The sequence below is a fragment of the Lutra lutra genome, chromosome 2, assembly GCF_902655055.1.
Source record: "Lutra lutra chromosome 2, mLutLut1.2, whole genome shotgun sequence".
Lineage (NCBI taxonomy): Eukaryota > Metazoa > Chordata > Mammalia > Carnivora > Mustelidae > Lutra > Lutra lutra.
The window spans coordinates 89,634,950-89,654,213 of record NC_062279.1 but is presented as its reverse complement, the minus strand read 5'-3'; the positions used below and the strand labels follow the sequence as shown (position 1 = coordinate 89,654,213).

The 19,264-nt window shown below is 37.1% G+C and overlaps 1 protein-coding gene and 1 long non-coding RNA gene across 2 annotated transcripts in view; one reads left to right on the top strand and one right to left on the bottom strand.

The window, feature by feature from the left end:
- Positions 1-19,264, top strand: part of LOC125094256 (uncharacterized) — a 134,998-nt gene that overhangs the window by 42,722 nt on the left and 73,012 nt on the right. The window lies entirely within an intron of this gene.
- Positions 19-12,681, bottom strand: DMP1 (dentin matrix acidic phosphoprotein 1). Its single transcript, XM_047719913.1, has 6 exons — positions 12,587-12,681; positions 6,897-6,971; positions 6,379-6,426; positions 3,981-4,013; positions 3,743-3,790; positions 19-1,908 (listed from the first exon to the last, which is right to left on the bottom strand). The coding sequence occupies exons 2-6, from the start codon at positions 6,948-6,950 to the stop codon at positions 544-546; spliced, it is 1,548 nt and encodes a 515-aa protein (XP_047575869.1). The 5' UTR covers positions 6,951-6,971; positions 12,587-12,681; the 3' UTR covers positions 19-543.

The window sequence follows — 19,264 nt, the reverse complement described above, 5'->3', positions numbered from 1 at the left end:
GAAGACTACCCTGATTTTCCAAGGCAAAGTTGGTCCCATCTTCTGTGCTTCCATATATTTTGTTCATACCTCTTACAGCACTTACCACACTGCATTGTAATAATTCTTGTTTCCCCCATATGTATCCTTGTTTAGCTTTTTTAAGTTTATTTATCCCTCTATAAGCTCCTCAGGAGCAAGAAACAAGCCTTAAGCTTCTTTATATCCCAGCACCTAGCACAGTGCCTGGTACATAATAGAACCTCAGTAACTGTTATGTTAATGAGTTAGTAACTATTTCAGTTGTGAAGCTATAATGTACATCTTTCCTTTCTTCCAGTCTCATTGAGTGTGTTCTGGTGTCACCTGAGAGTATTTAAACCCTATAAGTTGGTAACACCCTAGAACATTTAGGTGACACCCTACAACATTTCCTTTCAGAAAGAAATGGCCTCTGGTTGTCCTTCTCATTAAAAAAATCAATAAATTGTAGTTATAATGATTTCCCTATTCTCCAACTCCCAAGACCCCTATAGGTGAGAGCCACTTCTTGGAGAGTTGACGCTAGTAGCCGTCTTGGCAGTCATTGTCATCTTGATCCCCAATGGGTTTGTTGTGATAAGTATCAACCGTTAATTTTCTGCTTTCTATCTCAGTGTTTTTTGACTGGCCATCTTCCTCACTGCTTGATTTGCTCTCAGTAGAGTTGCTGTCTTCTTTTGATTTGCTGCTGTCCTGAGAATCACTGGCATCATCTTCCTCAGACTGACTGTCTTGCTCAGACTGGCTTTCTTCACTCTGGCTTTCTGCTGAGGCACTGTGAGACTGGCTCTCCTGGCTAGAACTATTCTCCTCTTCAGTGGACTCTGGGCTTTCCTCTGAGTCTTTGAGGCTTTCATTGGATTCACTGTCAGCTTGCTCCTCTGTGGATTCACTTTCTGAACTGGAGGGTTTATTCAAGCTGTTCTCTTCACTGGAATCACTATCTTCCTGATCTTCTGAGTGACTGGTGGTATTATCTGGGTTGTCACCCCTGGACTCACTCACTACTTCTTCCTGAGATTCACTACTGTTTTCCTGAGATGGCAGATCATCCTCTTGACTAGACTCACTACTGGGGTCTTGTACATCTTGACTGTCTTCTTGGGACTGATTTTCCTCACTCTCTTCTAGAGATTCACTCTCGCTGTTTTCCCTGGATTGACTGAGACCAGCTTCTTTAGAGTTGGTGTTTTCTGTTGAGTCACTCTGGATTTCTTCCATTGTGTTGCTATCATCAAACTCACCTATATCGTCTTCCTCAGAAATGCGGGACTTTCTGAAAATTTTCCTCCTGGAATATTCTACTGATTGGCTATCACCTGAATCCTGAGTGCTTGCTTGCTCATCACTGTTTCCTTTTGATTCTTCTGATTTGACACTAGCACTGTTCATTCTGGAGTTACTTCTGTCACTCCTGATAACGTCTGGATCATCATTCTGCATTTCTTCATCACCAAACTCGGAGCCATCCCCATGGCTACTATCCCCTTCACTGTCACCTCCCACCCAGTGCTCCTCACTCTCACTCTCTCGAGCAGAGTCACCTCTCTCAGACCTGCTGTTCACCTCATCCTCATTGTCAAGGTCTCTGCTCTCACTGGTGGTATCTTGGCCACTGTCTTCCCCTTGCAGGGCACTGTCTTCCCTAGATTGTGTGGTGTCAGCTGAGTCCTCATTACTTTTGAGTCTGGAGTTTCCTCCTTGTCTCTCTTCAGGTCCGGGGCCATTGTCATCATCACCAAAAGTGTCATCACCACTATCATCTTCATCATCATCGGCTCCTTCTTTTCCTCCATTCCTAGAAAGGCCACCAGCTGGTCTATGTGTATATTGATGATCATCAAAACCCTCCTCTGATTCAGCGCTGTCACTGGGGTCTTCATTTTCCTGGAGTTTGGGGTTAACAAACATGGTCAGTACTCCAGGAGCTGATATAGAGGGTGTTACCTAGGCTCTTCCTACTTTCTTCTTTTGTCCCTCCTTCTAAAGCATGCTCAGTTTTACTACTCAATAACATGTCTACTAAAGGTTAAAGAGGAAAGAAGAGGAGTTGAAACTCAAGTCATTCCATTTTATATAGGCACAATTCACTCAGTGCTACAGAAACTTTCTTAAAAAGCTCTATAGAAATCACATTCATGAAACTTAAATCCTATTGTAAGTCTGATTCCTAGAAGAAATTCTCAGAGAATTTTTCGTTTTTGATACATTAAAGAGATGTTTGAAACACTCATCAAATTTTTTGGCTTAAAACACTTTTCAAAATTATTGGGTGATTTTAAAATGACCCAAATTTTTTTCTAACCAACTCTGGGTGGGGGGCAGCGGGGGGAATGTACTAGGGCAGTAGAATGAAACTTTTAGCTAAAATGAAAATAAAATGTTATGGTAAGATATACATCTCACCCATACTATATTTATACTTCATTCAGACAGGCAGAGGGTTGCCTATAGAAGGCTTAGCTAGAAGAGTGCAACTAGTGGGACCACCAGGGAGTCTTAGTTCTAAGTGTGAGCTCAGAGAAATTATCCCCATAAGTCAAACAATTGGAAGCTCTATACAGATAAAGAAGGATAGTGGGTCTTCATTCATTATGCTTTGGAAAAATCTGCTCTCTTTACCATATCCCATAGCAGAGCATTCTTGCTGACTTTGTTTTTATTTTTCCACTTGTCCTTACTGATCAATGTCTGATTTTGCAGTTGGGAGTACAGAATGATGACATCTCTTCCCACTGTTAGGGTTCACATTGGTATGCTGGACTAAGCATCTTTTTAGCTCCCCATACCTCAATAGGTACATACTGCGCCCTTCTCAAACAAATACTATTACTCTTGAGAGTTCAGAGAATATTGAGGCAATAAATCATAACATCTCCAGAAAACATCCCCAATTATGTGCTTATAAATTTCTAGAATGTTCCTCAGACTACCTTTAGTAATAGTGGTAAAAAACTAATAATTCATCTTCCAACTGGTTGAGTATAAAATACAACATGGATCAAAGCCTCAGGGAGAAACCTGGTTTCCGGAATCTCTGGAACCCCACAGGTTTGAGTTTGGTCAAATGGTAGGACAACCAAGAAAGTAATGACATTAAGTCTTAAGAAAATGAAGAAAAAAAAAAAAAGTGCACACGTAAGAGGAAAAAAAGCCAGTTTTTTCTTAAAGGGTTATAATTACAGGCTAAGTCAGCTTTTCTCATTACCAGGGTCACCACTGAGACTTTTTTTAAAGACAAATCATTACCAAAGAAGCTGTTTCAGTAAAGTTTCTTCAGGGCCTTCCTGTTCTCTCCTCCAATAAGATCCTTGACACGGAGGAGATGTCTAGGCCCAGCAGGTACTTGATGTTAGCCAGAAAGCTTTCTCTGCCTGATCTGAACTGCTCCAATTGTAAAAGCAACATTTTAAAGTGATAAATGAGCTATTACTTGTCTAACATAGTTTAGGACCATTTGTGCATGTGTGTGTTCTTTTTAATTAGAGGACATCTGGGGCCACAGTGTCTACAGTCTGGCCCCAGTGATAAATACAGAATGAACATCATGTCCACATCTGAATTATCCCACTCATTTTTCTCTTCTTTATGGGATGATTTAGCTAGCATAACTAATGGTTAGAAAATATTACATTTAGAATGGTTGCAGGTAATTTAATCTAACATCATTTCCTTCAATTCCTAAGCAGCCTGAAAAGTTAGGAAAGGTCTGTTTAATTACCTGTTCCTCTGAGCTAACTTTACTTTCTTCTGATGACTCACTGCTCTCCTAAAAGGAAAAGAAAAAGTTGTTTATTTTCCTTTTAGTAATTTCCAAGGAAAAAAACATATGATACATATAAATTGCTTGCAGTTCGGATTTACTGCTGTCCAAATGGCTTAAGGTGATAAGAAGAGTATTAAAGTAAATTTACTGTATGAGATGTTTATGGGAAAAAAAAAATGAATGAGATAGTTACCAAAGGTGGTGTTGGTGTCTGAGCCAACTGTCCCTATAAAAACAGGAAGGAAAACAAGTTACTCCTTTACAGTGGATCATGTCTCGCAGATATTTAAAATAATTTTAGTTGAGGAGCGCCTGGGTGGCTCAGTGGGTTAAGCCACTGCCTTCAGCTCAGGTCATGGCCTCAGGGTCCTGGGATGGAACCTCGAATCGGGCTCTCTGCTCCACGGGGAGCCTGCTTTCTCCTCTCTCTCTGCCTGCCTCTCTGCCTACTTGTGATCTCTTGTCTGTCAAATAAATAATAAAATCTTTTAAAATAAATAAATAAAATAATTTTAGTTGATTTTTTTTCATTTCTTGATATATAGTTTACATTTACATGAGTAATAATGACATTTTATGGTGAAATGAGAATGTGAAAAAGAGAATGTGAGATGGCCTGATGGCCTAGAAAGTTCTTGTGTGCTAAAAGACCTAGAAGATTTTTGTGTTTCTGATACTTCACTTAGAGAAAAATATACTTTCTTTGGAGGTGGTTGTTTGTACAACCTAGATAAAATGTAACATAGGGAAAAAAAAAAAAAACAGCATTGGAACTTAGAACCCAGATTTAAGTCTCAATTAGCTTCTTGGCTTTTGTTTATAGCCCTGAAAACCAACTGTCTTGGTTTTAGTGCTGAAATTCACATGTTCCAGGAAGCCCCTAAGTCTTGGGTAAATTGTGATGTTTGGTCACTCTGTGTGAATCTGGGCAATTTAATTCACCTTTTCAATGTCAATTTCTTATTCATAAATTAAGAATATTAGCAACCACTGTGCACACTCCACAGAGTTGTTATGAGGAAGAAATTGGAAGCATCTTGAGAACTGTTCAATATGATATAAACTAAAGAAATAATCCATTTTGAGACTATCACTTTATAAAGTTCAGTGATAGATAAAACTGAATTGAGAAAGCCATTAAACCTTTCTTGAATTACGTAAGATCACACATACACAAAAACTAAGTCTGAAACTTCATTAGGCATAGTTCTGATGTATTTCACTTTTTTTGATCTTGTAAGAACTCTTAAGATTGCCTGAGCCACCTCTTCTGCTTTCTCTGCATCTCCACTCCCCCTTCCCCTTAAGCACAGCAGGATCCCCAAATCCCTTGTGGTTTAAAGCTGCTGAGCCATGGGTGTGAAGACCTGAGGTGCAGAGAAAAACAGGGAGGAGCTGCTATCAGCATGTCTTCAACAATCCTCTCAGCGTGCTAAGCAGGGATATCTCCCCAGAGGAAGGAGCTATAATCACTTGGAGTCTTTGCCCTGTGACCCCACAGGCAGTCACAATGCTAGATTCTCAGAAGTAACTGTTGGTTAGCATTTAGAATTAAAGGATAGAAGGGAGCAAGACATTGGTATTTTTCTAATGCCAAAGCTAAACTTGAGAACCTAACACGTTTGTGGTACTCTTAGAGTCTTTGGTTGAATGAGAGAGAGGATCTACAGTGGCTGCTTTTCAATTAATCAGCCAAAGGACATCTCTGATGAAAGTTCATATGAGAAATCCTGCAATGCCAATTCTATTCTCAGGCAGGGGCAGAACCCCCATCCCAAGCCTCTGACATTATGTGGCAACCACTAATAATGTTGTGCCCAAGCTGCATTATATGCAAAAGCCAGCAGGTGACAAGGTCATGAACAGAATACTCTGACTTAGCGTAAGATTTCAAGCCTTACTTGTAGTTTCAGTCTTGAGAACCTGTTGCTCTCCTAGACTTGGCCCCTTCCTGAAAGGGATATAATACCCTAATAGAGAATGTGGATTCTGGAGCCAGAGTGACCTAGGTTTAAAGTCTGGCTCTAACACTTAACCATGTAACTGAGACAAACTAGGTTACTCTCTGTGTCTCAGTGTTCTCTTGTAAAGCACATAGAAGAGCCTAGCAATGGTTCTTGAGTTCTTGAGAATTAGTAACTGTTAGGTTATTCAGAGTTAACACTCAATCAACATTAGCTATTACTCCAGAGACTCTAGTATTCTCTCATCGTCCATCTTTTCTCCCTTTCTAAGACTTGACCTCCTGCCTGCCAGACATCTCCTGGTAAAACCGATTTCTAGTCCTAATCCTTTAAGAGCAGTTTGGTTCACTGTCATCCATTCCCTTCCACTACTGTGGACATCCGTTATGAAAATAAAGCTAAAGGAAAAAAGTACCTCCTCACTGAATTATACTACTAAGTTGAAGTTGAAACATTATATGAACTAAATTTTTTCACATGAACTAGAAATTATAGCTCTTACTACCTATACCTTAGGTTATTAAGGTGTTCCTTAAATCATTAACAGTTTCAACATCTGTGGTGGAGCCAATATATTTAATAATATATTAAATTAATAATATTTTTAAAAACCTTATTTCTACTCACCTTCCATTCTTCAGAGCTCTCAGATTCAGTATTTTGATACCTGGCTACCTAGAAAATTTAGTGCACATGGTTAACCCGCAGAAACTTTTCCAAGGCAGTAGCTATTAACACTTTGCATATGTAGGGGGTAATAGTCAAATTTTGTATGAATCAGAATCAGCTGGAGGCCTTTTAAACCACAGATTGCCCCATCCCTAGAGAGTCTGGCTCAGTAGGTCTGAGGTAGGATCCAAGAATTTTCATTTCTAACAAAATCCTAGTTGATGCTGATGCTGTTGGTTGGGGGACAGCACTTTGAGAACCACTGATGATGAAGAAAAATGAGAATCATAGCTATATGACTCAACAGAATAAGGACTAACTCAGATAATATTTTAAAGAAAACAGCTTCCTAAGAAACTACTATTTTCATCTGACTGGAAGATATACAGCCACCTTGCTTATAGCCAATGAACATTGTGGAATTTTAGGTATAAAAGGTTTATTTCATATATCCCTACCCTGATACTTACCGGGACTGGAAGAGCACAGGACAATCCCCAAAGTAACATAAGCAAGATACTGGTCTTCATAGCTGGGTGTGACACCTCTACCTGTGATGAAGGACAGAAGATATTTTCTCTATGCTAAAGAAATATAGAAGTTTTAATTTTTTAACAGTTTCTTCCTATTAAAAAACACAACTTGTCCAAATGTCTGTCAGCTGATGAAAAAATAAAAGGTACTATATTCACACAGTGGAATATTATTCAGCCATAAAAAGGAATGAAGTACTGGTACATGCTACAGAGTAGAGGAACCTCGAAAACATTATACTGAGGGAAAGAAGCTAGACACAAAAGACCACATACTGTATGATTCCATTTATATACATTGTCCAAAATAGGCAAATCTATAGAGACAGAAAGTAGGTCAGTGCTTGCCCAGGGCTGGAAGAGATGGGAGTTTGAGACAGTTAAGGAGTGAATTTTGGAGGTGAGGAAAGTTTTCCAAATTTGATTTCAGTGAAGGTTGCACAATTCTGTGCAATGGCTAAAAATTATTGAACTGTATACTTCAAGTGTGTAAAGTATATATTGAACTATATCTCAATAAACAGGTTAAAAAGAAACCTTACTTCGAAGAGATAAATTGAAAATATTTCAATGGAGAGGTCTATAAACACTTCTCTAACCCATAAAATTTGATAAATGGAGGAGCAAGTAAAGAAAGAGGAATAGAGAGATTTCTGACCAATCACTTTTATGATAATTATGCACCTTAGTGTGGTATAGCAACCTGTCAAATATACACATAACACGAAATTTAGGGATACCGTTGATGGGTCATCTACATTTGTCTACACACACACACACACACACACACACACACACAAATTGCTTCTCAGTCACATTTATAACTTCATAATAATGTTTAGACAAAATAGGTTGGTTTTGCACTTTTTTCCTTGATCTGAAGAAGTGTACTTGGCAGCCTTCATATTACAACTCCGGAAAGCTCTTAATATCTGCTGTGCTACGACTGATCATACCTGAAACATAGATTGTGCTAAATTCTTTAAAATGTCAATCATGTTACTGAAGGATCTCGGGAAGTTGAGAGGTTTGGAATATTCTTGTGAATCACGCTGAGTGAAACATATCAAATCGAACTGTATTTTCCTGGATGGTGGCTTCATTTCACACTTCAAGAACTGGTGATTTGGGAAACAGCCTGTTCTATATCTAAAAATAGGTGTACTACATGCTAATACAAAAAGTTACTGAAATGACTTAAAGGGAAAATAATTTGCCCTGCACTTGTAAGCCCTGTGGCTGCCCTAACCAATTTGTCAGAGGGACTGCCAGACATTTTGTGAAAAATCCTGCAAGTTTATTTCAGACTTCACTTTTGTTTTTAAGGTGCTGCAAATAATTTTAACCTCTGATCTAGAAAATAAGAATACATTGCTCACTAATGTCTGAATATGCTGAACAGCACCTGTAACACGTCTCCAGAAAGCATTTAATCTGTTTTTAAATTTATTCAAGAAAATAGTAGAAATCCTAAGAAGACTGAGAATGTTCCTCATTTCTACTTTCATACAGGTCAAATAGCCCAATAGATATTCTCATTTTATGTATGAATGTTATCCCATTTCAACATAGTTATTCTTCATTTGTATTATTTTCTTTATTCTGATTCAGCGTCGTTCATATTAGTCCTTGTATTTTGATATTTTTGTTTCTTTTTCAAATCTTCTGCCTAATAGTAATAGAGAAAACATGAAAATGCTCAACTGCATCTAAAAAAGCCTGATTTTAAAAGATATCACTTCTGAAAGAAACCAGAATATCTTATATCCCCAAATTATGCCTCTTTGACATAAAAATTATTTTTATGAGAAACAGCAGATGTAAGAAAGATGCTGTGATCCTCCTTTTTCTTCCTGAAAGCAGGAAACTCCCATGTGAAAGGTGGCTTCCCTGTACCCAGAAGGAAGATGTACTCATCCTCAGAGAAGAGAGCTCAGGGCTGAGAAAAGTCTGTACAAACAAACCTTGTTAAACTACTCCTATCTTCCCAATCACTTCCCTACAATTTACTGCTCCAGCCCAAACACTTTTGTCTTGTCAGTTCATCACATAAGTATTGTTTCTTTATCTAAAAGTTAGAAAAGTGGGATGCCTGAAAAAAAAAAAAGTTAGAAAAGTGGGTGGCTCAGTCAGTTATGTGTCTGTCTTCAGCTCAGGTCATGATCTCAAGGTCCTGGATAGAGTCCAGCATCCGGCTCTTGCTCAGTGGGGATCCTGCTTCTCCCTCTGCCTACAGTTCTCCCTGCTTCTCTCTCTCTCTCTCTCTCTCTCTCTCTCTCTCTCTCCCTCTCTCTCTGACAAATCAATAGAAATCTTTTACAAATAAAAATAAGTTAAAAAAATAAAAGGTAGAAAAGCTTTCTGCTCTGGTCACTCCTTCAGGTCTTCATTCTCTTATGAGGGCTACCATATACATGTAAAAATTTCAGTAAAACTGACGTGCTTTTCTCATGTTAATCTCACTTAGGTCAGTTTAAGTCTTAGCCCAGTGAAGACCCTACGAGAGTAGAGGAAAATTTTTCCTCTTCTCTATTTCCCCTTAGCTCCCACAATCAAAACATTTTGTTTTTTTAAGTTCTTAGGTTCATTTTTTAAGCAAAGGAAAGTTTCCCCTAAATATGATACTCTCAACTGCATGCCAAGTGGTTTTGGTGTCACAAGTCAAATGAAAATTAGGCTATTCACCATTTTAATTTTCAAACTGAAATTTTAATAGGGTGATAATCTCATGAGGTTCTGGAAGCTAGCAATATTCCAGACTTGATATAAGGCCAGTAAATACTGAGTTCTCGTTTTGTTTTTTTTTTTTTTAAGATTTTATTTATTTATTTAACAGATCACAAGCAGGCAGAGAGGCAGGCAGAGAGAGAGGAGGAAGCAGGCTCCCTGCTGAGCAGAGAGCCCGATGCGGGGCTCGATCCCAGGACTCCGAGATCATGACCTGAGCCGAAGGCAGCGGCTTAACCCACTGAGCCACCCAGGCGCCCCGGAGTTCTCGTTTTTTTGTTTTGTTTTGTTTTATTTGTTTTGCTTCTCTTTAAAAAAAAAAAATTAGGTGATACACTACACTAATGAATGTTTGACTTTTTACGAACAAAGTGTGTGCTTCCAGCATTCATGTTTCTTAGGGTTGGAATGTTATGAAACACAAGAGAGATGCAGTAACTTCCTTGTGCTTCTCCAAATACCATTTAGCACCCTGACCTACAACAGTAATTTCCCAAACTAAAATAAAATGCACCCAGAAGTCCTGAGAGCGGAAGGTGCCTCTCATAGAATATAGTCTGCCATTAAGCATTAAAGGAAGTCAGATCTTAAACCCTATATTAGGCTTTCAATTAGTATTTTTATAAGAATAATTATGCTTTTGTGAAGTACATTCCAAATGAGAGCTGCCAAAGTTTATACACTTTTCAGCTACCATTCTATAAAGGGCAGAAGCAGGTATGTGGTAGCCCTATTTTGAGTAATTATTTGGCAAAATAGCTATAAACCCTCTTGAAAGAGATGAGTCCAGAATCCCAAGTTCTTTTTTGGTGATTGGTAAAAATCATTTCTACATTGTATATGCTATCATTCTACAGTGAAAGCATGTGACAAAAAAAAAAAATCAATAACCTCAACTTGTGTTCCACCGGCTTGAAGGGCAGTGGATATAAAAGATTTTCAAACTTTCTCATTTTTTCCCCAGAGTTGAAAACACTCAAAATGTTTAAGATCGGGAGTAGGGAACTTCATTCTCTCTCTGGATACTCTCAAGTATAACCAGAAATTCTCTGTGCTTCCAAGAAGGGAAATTTGTTCTGAAACTTCCTCCAAGTTAAGATTCACTGTAAAGTATATATCTTCTTTTATGTAAACTGAAATGAAAGCAATAAGCCAAAAGAAGGAAATAAAGGATTGAAAAATCATAGGCTCAATTTATTATGTTTGATGTGCTTATTTTTGACTTAGTGTTGTTAATCTTCAATAGTACAATGAACGATATATCCATCCATTAGCAGTCAACAAATACTTTTTAAGAATATCCTATGAGGGGCACTTGGGCGGCTCAGCAGGTTAAAGCCTCTGCCTTCCTCTCAGGTCATGATCGCAGGGTCCCCGCATCAGGTTCTCTGCTCAGCAGGGAGCCTGCTTCCTCCTCTCTGCCTGCCTCTCTGCCTACTTGTGATCTCTGTCTGTCAAATAAATAAATAAAATATTTTTTAAAAAAAGGAATATCCTATGAACCAGGCACTGTTCTAGGTGCTGAGTATGCAGTAGTATGTAATAATGATACAGTAATAACTGTAATAACAATACGGTAGTATGTAATTAGCTGGTCCTACAAAAGTAAAGTTATCCAAATCCAACTAACCAGAATCTCCATTAGCTACAACTTGTTTCATTACTACTCTTTAAAAATAAAATAGAATTTGACCAGGATATGAATTCTATCAGGAATTCAGAACACCAAACAAATAATGCAATAAAAATATCCAGTCCTTCCAACTGTAATTGTCTTAAGTCAGTTATAATCGATTCCACATCATATGCCTTAAACCATAGTAAAACAAGTCCAAGATGCCCTAAAATTAAACATAGATTTGGAAGGCCTCTAAGCATCTGAGGCACATAGGTCCACATTACCATTTTGGCATAGCTAAGTGGACTGATGCCTTTAGAATATTGTTTGTTCACACATTTCAACTAACTACATCAAAATAGGATAGTCTATTTGACCCTCAGGCGCACGGAGAGTATGGTTCACTAGAAGTTACTGCTCCTAAAGAAGACTGGTTGCTTCAAGTATTGCTATTACACTTGGGATTTTCTAGATGTCATAGAGAGTGCATTACACGACCACAATTCCCATTTTCTGTTATGGAAGACAGATACTTATGATACAGATAAAGTGAAATAAATGCAGCAAATAAAAATAAGGATTGGAATATATATATTCTTAAGTCTTCTACACTGGAAAGTGTTTTTAAAACACAGTTATATTTTTTTTAAAAAGACAGTTATATTCAACATTTTATTGAATTCTCTTTACAAGGCATCATGCTAACAACAATACCTACATAACCAATACAAAAGCACTGTAATTATCCATCCTTGGTTTATTTCAGTGGTCTTAGCATCTTCTTTTAGTTACTCAGTTCATAATATTATTGGATACTACCTAGATAAATAGCATAACCGTTTTTAATTTGAAAGACCATATTTTGGAAGTCCTGCCAGTCTAGTTTAAATTCTTTCATAATGTTTTGTAGGCCATGAACATCACTATATCCACGAAACCTAAATGTAAAAGTTTTATTTGTTTTGGTAATTAAAGCTAACCTTCAAAATTATTTTCCATTTGCCTCCTGTTCAGTAAACTTCCCCTTTTAGAACTACTGTGCAGAGATCTAATTAAAGCAGTACAGAGAAAAACATCTGGCTCTGTTGACTTAATATGTCATTTTCATATCATTATTTGCTGTGGCATAACAACAGGCACAAAAATGGAAATCATTTTAACCCAAGGCTCAGCTCTCTCCATCTTTCTCTGGGTGGCATAATGCCCTTCAACATTTGCACACATTTAATATTTTCGAAACATAGCAGAAGTAATTTTAAAAATTTTCATAAAAAAGAAAATTTCTTACCCTTTTTAGTTCACAAAGATTTTTCCCCAAAAGTCTTAACAATGAGGCTGAAGTTCTCAAAGAGGGAATTTATGCCCAATGAAGCCACTCTTGTGTTGATGTTCTGCTGTTCACTTCTCTGATGGTACAAGAATTTAAACTCTACCTCAGCTCTTCATAGCCAATCAACCTCAGGCTGCGGGTGACTGACATCACAAGGTGTCACCGGGACTCCAATACACCCACACTTCCTCCAACTTGCAGAGGCAGATTTTCCCTAAAAAGCTCTTGTGGTTCTCAAATGACTAGACTAGTTTCCATTAAATTGAAGATCTTCCTAAAGCTTTATTTTGATTTCTAAATATATGTCATTCACATCCATGCAGGCTTATGAGCATTATAAACAATGACAGTGTCTTCCACCCCACCCACTGATAGATCCCAGTAGACACATGGATGGGAAAAGGAGAGTCAAGGAGTGGGTAGCAAGTTTCCTGTTAATGTACATTTCCAGGTTGTACATGAAGAACTTCCTAAAATACTAGATTTGCCTAAATTGTTGGTGTTGAGAATATGAGCATTTATCATTTCCCTTCTCATCTTTTAACAACCACTACTACTTCTCTCCTTTACCTCTCATCTCCCCCATGTACACAAAAAGGTCCAAAATTCTTAGTGACCTAGTGAAGTATTACAGAATTCTGTGGTGATTAGAAATATTAAAGCAACACCCCAAGCTACTTTTGTTTTTAACCAAAAATAATTTAAATCTAACACTTCATTATTCCTCCAACTGCTTGCCATGATTTGATTTAACTCTTCTCTTTGAAATCAGAATTGGTTTATGGGAAAGCCTAGTTGGGTGACATACAGAGAAACCAATTTCCAAGAAACTCTCTGCCGTCACTGAAAATGTAATGAAACAGATAAAATAGTATTTACCAGGGCTCTTCAGGGTGTGTACTGAAGATTGGTGTAGGGAGCTGGAAGTGAGTTGGCACCTTCCAAGGAGCTTGCTCAAGTAACAATAGAATGGCCACTAATATGTTACCAGGGGCATTGGGTGGCTCAGTTGGTTAAGTATCCAACTCTTGATTTTGGCTCAGATCATGATCTCAGGGTCATGAAATATAAGCCCCCTGTTGGGCTCCACACTGAGCATGGAACCATGCTGAAGATTCTCTCTCTCTCCCTCTCCCTTCACCCCTTCCCACTCTGAAAAAATAAAAAAATAAAAAGAAAGAAAGAAAAAAAGAATGTGTTACCAGAACTTAACTTCCTCAAGAATGGGAATGTTTGCTTTGTTTACTAGTGTATACCCAGGGCCCTGGTACCCCATCTTCTGGGTCATGAAAAGCACTCAGTAAATACTTTTATGAATGACTGAATAGAATGGTTTTTCAAAATGGGCCAAATTTATTCGTTTTTGCAGAACCTGTATGACTCACTCTAATTTTTCTGAACGTGTTAATAATTGTTGGAATTTTTTTTTAAGATTTTATTTATTCATTTGACAGAGAGAGATCACAAGCAGGCAGAGAGGCAGGCAGAGAGAGAGGAGGAAGCAGGCTCCCTGCTGAGCAGAGAGCCCGATGCAGGGCTCGATCCCAGGACCCTGAGATCATGACCTGAGCCGAAGGCAGCGGCTTAACCCACTGAGCCACCCAGGCTCCCCAATTGTTGGAATTTTTAACTGATACTCCTACCTACCTGGTTCCAGAAGATTGGGATATCCAGTTTCATCCAGAAAACAAATATCAAATATATGGATTTTTAACTTATTCAGTGTGAACTTCAATGAGGTGGGAAGGGGCAAAATATGAGAAGAAAGGAATCTACTTTTATGTAAGCCTGATGAGAAGACCAGAGTTCATATGAGGAAACTAGAAATTCCCAATATTCTGCTCTGGTTCTCAATTACACTGCCAGGTGGTTTTTTTTTTTTTTTTTTTTTTTTTTTTTTTTTTTTTTTAAAGATTTTATTTATTTATTTGACAGAGAGAGATCACAAGTAGATGGAGAGGCAGGGAGAGAGAGAGAGAGGGAAGCAGGCTTCCTGCTGAGCAGAGAGCCCGATGTGGGACTCGATCCCAGGACCCCGAGATCATGACCTGAGCCGAAGGCAGTGGCTTAACCCACTGAGCCACCCAGGCGCCCTGCCAGGTGGTTTTATAGGTCTTGACTGAAAGGTCTATCATAAAGAATCTTTTAATCTTATGTCAGAGTGGATTCTGGGAAGATTTTAATGGGGGATGTTACAGGACATTATTTTAGAATCTCTCTAAATCCCTTCATAAAAATAGTGCAACTTGGTGTGCCTGGGTGTCTCAGTCGTTTAAGCATCCAACTCTTGATTTCAGCTCAGGTCATGATCTTCGGGTCCTGAGGTGGAGCCCACATGGGGTAGTCTGCTTGAGACTCTCTGTCTCTCTCTCTCTTTTTGTCCCTCCCCCTGCTATAGCACATGAACTGTGCTCTCTCTCTCTCAAGTAAATAAATCTCTTTTAAAAATAGTGCAACTAGATAATACAACAAAAAACAATGAACATTTACAGCAAATATAAATGTTGTAGTGACCCACTGTTCTGTTAAAAACCATTCCAATACTTTGTGTCTTAAAAAAACAACCATTTTATGATGGTTGTTGGGGCTGCAGTAATCTGGGGACTTAATTGGAATAGAATATTCAGGATAGCTCTCTTATGTGGTTGTTGTCTAGGAGTTCAGCTGATACTGTTATTCTGAAAACTTCAGTGCTGCGGCCTCTTTTTTTTGTTTTTTAATTTACGTATTTGACAGAGGGAGACAGTCAGAGAGGGAACACAAGCGGGGGCAGTGGGAGAGGGAGAAGAAGGCTTGGGCTCAGTCCCAGAACTCTGGGATCATGACCTGAGCCGAAGGCAGACCCCTAACAACTGAGCCACCCAGGCGCCCCTATATGGCCTCTTTTTGTGGCTTGGCCTTCTCACATGTTGGCTGGTGTCCAAGAACTGCCCCAAATGTTACTGTCTACATTCTATGTTCAGATCAGTCACAGGGCCATCCCAGACTCAGAAGGAGAAAAAAAAGTCTCCGCCTATTGATGTGAGGATCAGAATGAATACAGGAAACACAGGAAATGTGAGGCCATTTTGGAGACTGGTTACAAGACTACATGACAGGTTATACCCACAAACTCCAAACAAAGTGGCTGAAGACAAACGGCCAAATGCCACAAGACCTACATAATACTATGCAAGAGTAAGCAGAGGGAAGCATTCATAATAATACCAAAACCAAAACAATATCAAAAGAATCCTTAATTACCCAATATTGGAAGATGATAACAATTCATTATTTTTTTAACTGAAGTATAGTTAACATACAATATTATATTAGTGTACAAACATAGTGTGTACAAACATGAAGTATACAAACATAGGTGTACAACATAATTCAGCATTTATATACATTATGAAGTCATCACCATAGTTTAGCTACCATTGGTCCCCATACAAAATTATTACATATTATTAACCATATTCCCTATCCTGTACATTGTATCTCCATGTCTTATTATTTATTTTATTTTCTAACTGGAAGTGTGTACCTTTTAATCTCCTTCCTCTATTTCGTCCCTAAAACCCATTCCCCCAGCAACCTCTAGATTGTTCTCTGTATCTATTTCCATTTTGTTTTATTTGCTTTGTTTTTTAGATTCCATGTATAAGTGAAATCATATATTTATCTTTCTTTGATTTATTTCACTTAGCATAATAATGTCTAGGTGCATCCATTTTATTGGAAATGGCAAGACTTCATTGATGAGTAATATTCTGTTGTGTATACACACCACATCTTAATCCATTCATGTATTGATGGACACTAAGTTTGCTTCCATACTTGGCTATTGTAAATAATGCTGCACTGAGCATAATGGTGCATATATGTTTTCAAATCAGTGTTTTCATTTGCTTTCAGTAAGTGCCTCGAAGTGGTTTGCTGGATCGTATGACATTTCTATTTTTAATTTTTTGAAGAACCTCCATACTTTTTCCATAGTGGCTGCATCGTTTTGTTCCCACCAACACTGCACTAGTGCTCTTTCTATTCCACATTCTTGCTAACACTTGCTGTTTCTTGGGTTTTTGTTTTGGGTTGGCTTTTTTTTTTTTTTTTTTTTTTTTGGTACTAGCCATTATGGCAGGTATGAGATGATATCTCATTGTGGTTTTGATGTGCATTTCCCCAATGATGAGAGATGTTGAACATCTTTTTATATGTCTGTTGGCCATTTGTATGTCTTCTTTGGAGAAATGTCTATTTAGAACATCTGCCCTTTTTTTTTTTATTGAGTTACGTGAGTTCTTTACATATTTTGGATATTAACTCCTTAATAGATATATTATTTGCCCATATCTTCTCCCATTCAGTAGGTAGCTTTTTGTTATATTGGTTTCCTTCTCTGTGCAAAAGCTTTTTTAGTTTGATGTAGTCTCACTTGTTTATTTTTTATTTTGTTGTGTTTGCCTAGGGAGATAGATCAAAAATATATTTCTAAGACTAATGTCTAAGAGCCTACTATCTATGTTTTCTAGGATTTTTATGATTTCTAGTCTTACATTTAAGTATTTAATCCACTTTGAGTTTATTTTTTTATATGGTATAAGAAAGTTTCATTCTTTTGTATTTTAGATGTCCAATTGAAGATTAATTGACCGCATAAGTATGAGGTTTATTTCTAGACTGTGTTTTGTTCCATTGATCTGTGTGTCTGGTTTCATGCAAGTACCACAATGTTTTGATTACTGTAGCTTTGTAATATAGTTTGAAATCAGGGAACATGGTAACTCCAGCTTTGTTCTTCTTTTTCAAGATTGTTTTAGCTATTCAGGATATTTTTTGGTTCCACACAAATTTTAGGATCATGTGTGCTAGTTCTGTGAAAAATGCCATTGGTATTTTGATAGGGTTTGCATTGACTCTCTAGGTTGCTTTGAGCACCATGGACATCTTAGCAGTATTAATTATTCCATTTCATCCCATGAGCATAGTGTATCTTTCCATTTATTTGTGTCATCTTCAATTTCTTTTATCAATGTTCTGTAGTTTTCAGAGTATAGTTCTTTCACCTTTTTGCTTTAATTTATTCCTTGGTATTTTGTTCTTTTTGATGCAGTTGGGAGTGGCTTTGTTTCCTTAATTTCTCTTCCTAATAGTTTACTATAAAACTCATTATTTTAAAACTTTACATAAAATAAAATAATAAAGCACTTACCCTCTTTCCTTATAATCTGTACCACTAACAGATGAGGAGGTTTCTTTTTATAGACATGAATGAAGAGAAATGACATAATTAGAATACCATTATTTTGCAAACCCAAATCAAACTACAAACTCAGCAGAACCCAGACTGGAAAAATGTATAGGACAAACAACCTGGTTTCATCAAGAAGTAAGTCGTAAGTAAGATAGTAAGAGAAACCTATTGATTCAAATAGACTTCTAAGAGACATAACAACCACCATGTGTAGTAATATGTGAATTTTATTTGTATCCTAATTCCAAAAAACATGCTGAAAAATATGACATTTATTAAACAATTGGAGATGTGAACACTGAATTGAAATTTTATGATTTTAAAGAATTATTATTATTAGCATGATAATGGGATTGTAGTTATTAATATAAACATTCTTAAAGAGACTAAAAAACTATAATGTCTAGAATCTGCTTCAAAGTAAATGGGAAAGGATAAATGGGTAGGGAAAGAGATGAAACCAATTTTGTGATGAGTTAATCACTGCTAAAGCTATGGATAATAATTGGATTATTTTATTTTCTCTAATTTTATATATTTTTAAATGTTCCATTATAAAAAGTTATTAAAAAATTATGTCTGATAATTACCTAGGCCTTCAGTATGCATAGGGTCATAAAATGTTATATTGTCTAGAGATTCTACTTCTTTATTTCATGATATTAATATGAAATTCAGATTCTTTAAAATTAAAGGGTAACTTTATAAAAATTATAAAATTGTGATCATTAGAAAAACTATTTAAGATTTTAAAGTAGAATCTATACAACTTAAGTATATGAAATACAGATAAATCACTTTATTGAATATGAATTATATTTATTAAAATGCAAATAATACAATAATAAGCATCAATAATAAGCTAAAGCAATCTTGAATTGATAAGATACATATATTAAAGATTAATCTCTCCCCCATCTTCTCTCTTTTATAAGCTGGAAGTGGGTCATCTTGTTTCATAGTCTCTAGGTCTGTCTGCCTTGCATAGATGAACTACCCCCTCACATCTTAGGATATTAGGGAACTATTGTATCAGTCCCTATTGTAGTGTTCTCAGTCTTTGGAGCTTCATTTAATATTCTGTTGTGTTTTCTGCTTTTACCACCCGACTGTAAACCTTGAGAGCAGTCTAGTTCAACAAACATTTGTCAAAAACCTAGTGTGTCCAGCACTGTAGTGGGCATGAGATATAAGATGAATAAGTTACAGCCTGGACCCTGGAGCAACTAGCATTCTAGAACAACATATTTAATAGAACTTTCTGGTATAATGGAAATGTTCTATATTTGGATGGTTCAGTGTGGTACCCAGAAGCCATACATGGCTATTGAGCATAAAATATGGCCAAGGGAACTGTAGAACTGAGTGTTTAATCATATTTAATTTTAATTAATTTAACC

Excerpts from the sequence above, each read along its gene's own strand:
- DMP1 (XM_047719913.1), bottom strand. The coding sequence starts at position 6,950 with ATGAAGACCAGTATCTTGCTTATGTTACTTTGGGGATTGTCCTGTGCT. Across the intron at positions 3,791-3,980 it reads AGACACCAACACCACCTTTG|GAGAGCAGTGAGTCATCAGA; the intron begins GTAACTATCTCA and ends TTTTCCTTTTAG. Across the intron at positions 1,909-3,742 it reads AAGTTAGCTCAGAGGAACAG|GAAAATGAAGACCCCAGTGA; the intron begins GTAATTAAACAG and ends CCCAAACTCCAG.